At 39.9% G+C, this 8,796-nt stretch overlaps 1 protein-coding gene across 1 annotated transcript; it reads left to right on the top strand.

The window, feature by feature from the left end:
- Positions 1-4,546: 4,546 nt before the first annotated feature.
- LOC123971508 (granzyme B(G,H)-like) lies at positions 4,547-6,275 on the top strand. Its single transcript, XM_046050382.1, has 5 exons — positions 4,547-4,630; positions 4,779-4,938; positions 5,084-5,216; positions 5,361-5,588; positions 5,705-6,275. Exons 1-5 carry the CDS (start codon positions 4,573-4,575, stop codon positions 5,867-5,869), a joined length of 744 nt encoding a protein of 247 aa, XP_045906338.1. The 5' UTR covers positions 4,547-4,572; the 3' UTR covers positions 5,870-6,275.
- The last annotated feature ends 2,521 nt before the right edge of the window (positions 6,276-8,796 follow it).

Here is an 8,796-nt window from a genome sequence, read left to right as displayed (position 1 = left end):
GATTCTAGAAAGAATTGTGTCCAAACAGCTGCTCACTGTACTGGAAAATAACAAAATATTTGAAAAGTTTCAGTCTGGTTTTAGGAAGTACCACAGCATTGAGACTGCCCTGCTTAAAGTCACCAATGACCTTTTAATGTCTGCTGATGAAGGCATGTGCTCAGTCCTGGTACTCCTGGACCTTAGCGCTGCTTTTGACACCATTGATCACAACATCATGTTAGACAGACTGAGGCACTGGGTGGGGATCTCTGGTACGGCCCTAGAATGGTTTTCATCCTACCTGTCAAATAGGAAGTTTTGCGTGTCTGTAAACAACTATGTCTCCTCGTTCTGTCAAGTTAAATATGGTGTGCCTCAGGGTCGGTCTTAGGACCCATTTTGTTTTTCTTGTATCTGCTTCCCCTTGGACATATTATCCATAAACATGGCATTTCTTTTCATATTTATGCTGATGACACACAAATGTACTTGCCCGTCAGATCCACAGACCCTGGAATGCTGAGTTCACTTAACAACTGCCTTTGTGAAGTTAAAAAATGGATGTCAAATAATTTCCTCCAGCTGAACTCAGACAAAACAGAAATCCTGGTCATTGGGTCCCAGCAGATGTCAAATCAAATACTGCCATCTGCTGGTTCGCTAGTAAATCACATTAAGCCTGTGGCAAAGAACCTTGGTGTTTGGTTTGAAAGTAATTTAAATTTCGAGCAGCACACCACAAAGCTTGTTCAATCATGTTTTTATCAACTTAGAAATATAGCAAAAATTTGATCTATGTTAACTTTTAAGGACACCGAGACCATTTCATCACGTGCCTGTATTATTGCAACAGCCTTTTCACCTGTTTAACCCAAAAATCTATTGATCGACTCCAGACTGTCCAGAACTCAGCTGCCAGGCTTTTAACCAGAACAAAGAAATATGACCAGATTACTCTTATTTTAGCTTCATTACACTGGCTCCCAGTATGTTTTAGAACTGACTTTAAAATTCTATTGATCACTTTTAAAGCTCTTCATGGCCTCTCGCCTTGTTATTTTTCTGAACTTTTGGTCCCATACACACCAGCACGTACCTTGAGATCCTCGGGCAGAGGTCTGTTGTCTGTTCCAGAGTCTCCACTGAAAACTAAAGGGGACAGAGCGTTTGCTGTCAGGGCCCCGAGGCTCTGGAACAGCCTGCCCGAGGAAATCAGGTCGGCTGAGTCAGTGAACTCTTTTAAGTCCCTTCTTAAAACATACTTTTATAGGAGAGCCTTTCCTGATCTTATTTGACTTTATTTTATCCCTTTTATTTTATTGTATTTTACTAATTTTATATTTATCTGTATTTTAGTCTTTTCAATGTTTTCATGCTTTTATCTTGTATTTTTTATTAATTTGCATTAATTTAACTTCAGGAAATTACAATAATGTGCACTTGCTGGTGAGGGCAGGAGGTACCTGGTCGTAATGTCCTGTGTATTGCACAGGGAATCCTCCTCTGAGTGTGAGCTGGGAGCATAAGAGTCTCAGAGCTCCACTGAACGAGGTGCTGAATGTTTCCAGTCAAAGATCTGAATGGCCAAAGGTCCAGTGATTGTCCAGTTTAATATTTCCATAACAAACTAAAGGTAATGGGATCCAATGATTCTGGCTCTTAAACATGTATCATAAATAAAATCCCCCAAAGAATGAGAGATAACTAACGGTGGTTAGTCTGCTGCTTTGCAACTCAGGCAGAGGATGTGGCTAATGATACTAATCTGTAATTCTCCAACATTAAAAACAAGATAAACCATGTTTTGACAACCTGCAATTATCACCAGGTTTCACAACAGGGGTAAAACCCCAGAAACGCCCATTTCAAAATTGACACACTGATTCGTTATTGACAGGCGCAACAATTCAACCTTCTTCCTGTAATGTGTCATTGTGTTGGAAGGAGAAGAGCAGAGAGGAGCAGTAAGAAAATCTGCTGGATGCGACACACTCACACGCTCAAACATTGCCGATCCTGTACACTTCACCCTTCCGATCATCTTTCCACAGTCACAGTGGAGTTGTTTGCGTAAGCCGGTAAAACATTTACAAACAGCAAAAACCTGGTGTGGATTCTTTGACTGACTGTACTGTGAGCAAAGTGAGGCCAATGTCAAAAAGACTTGTGTAGACAGTGTAGACGGAGAAAGGCCCTAAACTCCTGCCCACCATCTCCAGAGACTACTATATTATAAAAAGGGGAAGTTAGATTGCCTTTAAAACACAATATTTCAACAGGAAATAAAATGACACCAAAAATGCACACATGGTCCAGCACAAACTGTATAAAAGAATGCAAAAACAACAGCAGATGGACTGAGAATTTTATCATCCCCAGGAGACCACAGGATCCTGTGACACAACTGCTCGTCACAAAATATAGCTTGCACTCTCTTCAAGCGGGCTTTGCCTGTTTATGGCATGAGCGTCACAATTGTAAAGGAACGGGAAGAACCATTTCAAGTCAGCCAGGCAGCATTGAGTGTGTCAGGAAATTTGCTTAAGACATTAACATCATTAAAAGGAACCTCCTTAGGCCACAGATTACCTGTCATCCAGACCCCCCCCCATTTTTCAGCATTTCACCGCATTTCACCGTCTTTCACACAACACAGACAACAGATAATTTCAGGTACATTGACATTTCGATTATAAAATTGACATTTTTAAACTCCTTCAGCCATTCATCTGTAACATCACAAGTCTGGTTTGAACCACAGGAGATCTTAACCTCCAGCTCATCTCAGGCACCTCTCACATGCACGTTTCCAGGGAACTCACACCAGTAGAATTTGTTTTTGCAGTTATTTACATCAAACAACCTCAACTGATTTGTCTCTTTTCATGGACACTCAAATGCGTGTTCCTTCTAGCATTCTTTGGTTTCTTCTGATGCTCTGAATTCACAGCGTAGCACTTCTCACTACAACTTGTCTCAGCAGGCAAGTTTGGCTGACGTCACCGCTCTCACTCCTGACTACTTCATATTCAGTCTCAAGCAAAGTATTGCAGTCCAGCTTGGCATATTTCTCTTCCACCCGAATACATATCTGGATCCTTTTGAACCCATGAGAAATTATGTACATACACTAGCCCACCATGGCTCTACCCAGGACCATCTGTTTGTCACAGGGTCGGGATAAGTTGTGACACACTTTTGGTTCATTTCATCAACAATTTTTATCAGGTTCTCCCAAGGTCAGGAATATCCCCAATCTATCCTGAACATATATAAATGAAAATGAGACTTCAAAGAATGAGAGGTTACGAAGGGGTGATATACTGCTGTTTCACAACTCATGCAGAGTAAATGGTTCAGAATATTAATCTATACATCCTGCTGATTTCAAACAAGATAAATGAGCATTTCAAACGGATGTGACCCAGATACACAAGACACAGAGTAAACTGAAATCAGACCAAAGATTGTATTGATTTTATTTACTATCAATTACAATGCAAGAGACTTTGATTAATTAATACCACAAACACTATAGGGCTAGACTGGGCCCACAAGGTTAATGGAGTAGAGTTATGCCAGAAAGACATTAGTTAACACAAAATATGTAAGCAAATAAATTAACACTGTTTGAAGCCCTAATTTAAACCTGTCAGCCCTGTCAAACTTTGGATTTCTCTACACCGTGAAACAATGTAGCCTACACATGGCTCTTAGGGCAATACTCAGCATCTGATGAGTTTGGACAGTAGTGTCTTTTTTATTACCTTAACAAAACCAGAAACACAAGAGCAAAAGTGTAAGCAATAGACAAAACTTTTAGTCTGCTCTAACTAAGTCTGCGTAAGCTACAAATGTTAGCATGCCTGGCTACTACCAAACTACCTACAGAAAATAATGTTTGGAAATTCAAACATTAACAAACAGCATAAATGTAGCCACTGTGTGACTATGTCTCTTTAGTAAATCCATCCAAGAAATGCTTTCAAAACCACAAACAATTCTTTCGTTCATGCATTAATCTGGAAATCTTGTGGGTTTGTGTTCAGCACTCTGACAAATGTTTGGCTTCTTTCAATTTGAATTTATTGATGGGAAATTACTTATATGGCTTGTGAACAAAACAGGACCAGGACCATGTCATTGGCAAAGCTCTCTCTTTGACACTGAACCACCTTTTGCAGTAACTTGAAAAGACTTTTCATTTCTCCCTTCTGATGGCTTAGGTCAAGAGTCCTATCATCTGGAATCACCTGCAGCAGTATTGGGTTTAGTAGATCTCAAGTGTCTGTACTACACTCAGTGACTCCAGGTTCCTGATGTGAATTTCAGATTCAGCAACCTTTCTGTTACCACAGCAGCATAACATAATGTAACACACATACACACCATATCACTTAATTACACATTGTCTATGCTATGGAAATCTAACCTTCAGTCATGCTCTAGAGGTGATTACCCTCATGAATATGCATATGCAAACTACACAAACACTTCCTTCTTTCTCTGATTCTAGGAAGCATTTAAAGACTGAATCTGTCAGTGATGTGTGCCACTGCTTTTCAGTAGCTCAGCTGAACTGAGCTCACCATGTTTATCAACTGCAAACTGGTAATACTGATACTCATGCTGACCCTTGATGGCCAAGGTAAGTTTTGTTTTTGTGGCACTGTTTCACACATGCGTATTATAGCATGCGGTACATGATGAACTACATTCCACTCTCAGTACTGTGAGACATAAAGTGCAGGAGGATAGATCAACTGATTTAACCAGTTTCTCACATTTTTTCCCAGTTCTTACAGGGAATATCATTGGTGGTCACGAGTCTGTGCCACATAGCAGACCATACATGGTGCTTTTGGAGCGGCACATGATGAATAGTAAAATAAGACACTGTGGTGGCTTCCTTCTGAATGAGGATTTTGTGATGACTGCAGCCCACTGTGATGCTAGGTCAGTTTTCCTACTGGAAATCCTGGGGCCCCTAATATAATTTCTTATCCCAACAACAGCTTAGACTCATACATTAAGACTGGCAAATATGCTTCATGAATTGCGAAAAAATTCAAGTCTTAATATTTTAATCTTGTAATTTCAGTTCCTACAATGTCTTACTGGGAGTTCACAATGTCCGTAAAAGTAGTGAAACACAGAATATACCTGTGGTCCAGACATTTCCACGTAAAGACTACGATGCAACGGATTTCAAAAATGACATTATGCTCCTTAAGGTAACTTTTTTTAGCCTTTTTTTTCTAATTTGTCATTATGTTGTTTGAGTTGTTGAATGCATTGATCAAGAGGAGTTCTGAACAACTGTACAGATTGATGTTTACATTTTATAACTATGTTTTTATCTCTTTCTGTTCCTCAAGTTGAGCTCCAAGGCAAATTTCAACAAAAATGTGAAACCCATTGCTCTCGCAGGCCAAGATGATGGCTCTCTCCCAAAATCATGTCTAATCTCAGGCTGGGGAAGATCTGACAGGAACAACAATTATATGTCTCTGGTACTCATGGAAGCCAATGTAACACTCATTGACAGTAGGCAGTGTGCTAAGGAAAACTCATATTGTACTGAGGGAGAGACCGGACCTGGAGAGGTATGTACATTGTTATAAATTTGCATACATAACATTGACAAACATACATTGGTCAACTATAATAATTAATTCACTGTTGTTGAATAAATCACTACACACTGTGTATGCACTTCCAGGGAGACTCTGGTGGGCCATTGGTCTGTGAAGATGGGAAGGCATACGGGGTGGTGTCCTCCTCCAAACCAAACCAAAATGGCCTGCAAACCTATAGTTACAGTAAAATTCCTGACTACAGAAGCTGGATCGATTCGATTATGGAGCCTAACGGAAAGTTCTGCTAGATCTATCACTTACTTGATCAAATTGCAATATTTGTGTTTGTGTAACGTTGGAAAGCTAAGAGTTGATTATTATTCCACATCAATGAGACTGTCAGACCCAAGTCTGGCTTGCTTGCTTCAGACAGACTGAAAAATTAAAAGATTGAAAATATATGAATATTATTTAGTTAAATTGAAACCAAAGTGATATGTTTTGACTTTTTATGCTACAGCTGTTTCTTCTGCATCAGGGAGACTTGAACAAGCAAATCATGGCACACAAATTAATTATGAACTTAAAATCAGTTCTGTGGGGACTGTTTAATAGATGTGATATCTATTGATGTTAAATACAGTATCTCATCCTGCTCTTAAATATATACATTATCGCTTTGTGCATCTTGTTTTTTGACTACATCAAATGAGCACAGAGGATTCTCTAAGTTTGTTTTGTATCATCTTTGAAAAATAAACTGTTGCTCTCTCACCATGTTCTGAGTCCCTCAGTTCACTAATGTTTGAGAGTGAACAAAAAGACAACACTGCCTCCTTGTGAAAAAAGTGTAGTGATGCAGCTAGAACAGGGTTACCATACACTTTTTCAAGTGAGAGCTGAACCTTTCCTCTTATTTAGAAGTGCAAAACCATATAAAATCTCTGCCTGTTGTTTAAAAGAGATTGTTACTACATTTTTAGCAATTTCTGACAGCATCTGTCATTACTTTGTAAGTAGACATAGCCTTTTATTTCCATTTTAGAGATTCCACCATTTTTATTTATTTATTTATTTTATGTAACCTGTCCTGCCCAGCAGCCTGTTATAGAGTATGAGGAACTGGATACCATGTTGTGCCAGACAGGTTTTACTTTAACAAGAGAGTATTAATATACTCCTTTGTCTGTTTTATTATTCATTTAAATATGTATTGATTTGTCACCGGGCCGGACAGGGGGGCAGAAATGGGGATGGGGGGCCTAGCCTGAGGCCACACCCCCCCAAGTGCAGGCAGAGCCGGCGAGCCCCTGGGCCCCGTGAACCCGAGGCCGGTCCTGAGGCCAGACCCACATTGTGAGAGAGCCGGCAGGGGGAAGCAGCAGGAGCCCCACTCCCACCGAAGAGGGCCCTGCCGAGGAGAGCAGACAATGAACCCCCAGGCCCAGTGACACGCCACCCACCCCAGACATGAGCATGAACCCAAGGCCCGAGTACCCAGACCCCAGGGTCTACAGCAGGCCCCCACACCAAGGGAGCCCCGCCCTGACCGACACCAGGCCAGGTAAGGTGGACACCAACCCCACGGCGCCCCAGACACCCCGGGTCTCCAGGGGCAGGACATGAGGCCAATGAGACCCCCCCGCTATCTGCCTCTGTAAATGTATTTTATTGTGTTGTATGCATGTCATGGTTTGTGTATGGTGGAGTAAAGATAAGGACACCTTTTTTATTACCACTCAAGATTGAGCTGGAGCATGCTTACCATACACATTTAAAATGACACTATATAGACACAAATAACAAATCATGCTGTACTGTCACATTACTTGTGCTAGACAAATTTAAGGACAGAATAAGCCTGTTGTTGGTCATTATTCATATCAGTCATCTGTACCATTGTTGCATCAAAATAACGGAAATAAAGGAATTAATTCTCCATAGTGCAGATCTGTTGCCAGAATAACAGAGGTTTACCACTCCATACTAATACTGTCTGATATTAACCATCTGTTTAGTCATTTGTTTATCTGTGATCAGCATTTCTCAAATAATGACGGTTTTAGTAGCATTTTGCCTTGGGAGTGAAAGAAACCTTTTGAATTGCTGCTTGCCTTTAGCATCACCATTACGCAGTTTCCATTATTTACATGAGCATATTGGTGACTGCATTATTAAACACACAGACAGGCAGTATGTACATGCATGCTGTATACTGTATGCTGAAAACCTATTTGGAAAACTTTTCCAATAAATGTCTACTTTACTTTCAGATGATAATGTTGAAGCCAATTTACAATCATCTTGTCATCTCTTCTAATGGCTTCTATATGCTGGCTCCACTGTTTTCTGCTCTGAATAATTCAAAGGTCCAGGGCTGGACAGGGGCCAGGAGACAGGGATGATATATATTTATTACCTCAGAGCTGTTGTTAAGCTGTTGTCAGGGCCCCTAAAATTTCTAGCAGTGCTGCATCCACATAGAATAGTTGTTGTTGTCAATTACCAAGTGTTCTGTCTCATGTATTTTAATCAAGAGTGTATTCTGTGTAGCTAGCTGTAGCTAGTATATGCTTTATTCCACGGCTACATATACCTCTTTCATTGTTTCTATCCCCACTGAAGTCTTATTTCACCATGTCTTCTGCACCTATGAAAGAAGGGAGGAGAAATAAGTAATATTAGAGAAATACACGCATCTTAAGCTGCTGCACATGCACTTAAAAACATGGGAAATTATCTGCCTTGCAAGACCAGCACCTACATAATTAACCTCCAGAGTTGTTGGGTCCAACATCATCATCAAGTTGTGATTACTTGGATGGATAAATGTAGTTGTTTTATTGTTTTGCATTGTTTTTAACTATGTACTTTTATTTACTTTGCTTTGTAGTTTGTCTAACCACTGCCTTTCCAAATAAATACTGCTGTTGATTCCTAGGGTAATGACACTAATTGCTGCTGGCTGTTGCAAACCCGTTTTAGGTTTGCTAAATTTAGTAGGAGCCTATATGGCAAATCTCACATAATTGTCATATTTTTTTTTTATTTATTTCACTAAAATGGTTTCTAAAGATAATTTATAGGTTTGGTTGGCTGAAACCTTCATTTCTCTTTTTCACAGATTCACATCATTTTTTTTCTTTGTGCTGGCTATAAAATAAATTAACTCTACAATGTAATGCAATTTAATACCTGTGTTAAATTTAACTGACCTTATGAAGCTTTAAATGTT

This window comes from Micropterus dolomieu, linkage group LG05 (genome assembly GCF_021292245.1).
Source record: "Micropterus dolomieu isolate WLL.071019.BEF.003 ecotype Adirondacks linkage group LG05, ASM2129224v1, whole genome shotgun sequence".
In the NCBI taxonomy this organism is placed as follows: domain Eukaryota; kingdom Metazoa; phylum Chordata; class Actinopteri; order Centrarchiformes; family Centrarchidae; genus Micropterus; species Micropterus dolomieu.
Note: the sequence above shows the minus strand (reverse complement) of the source record. Positions and strands in the feature narration are given on the sequence as shown.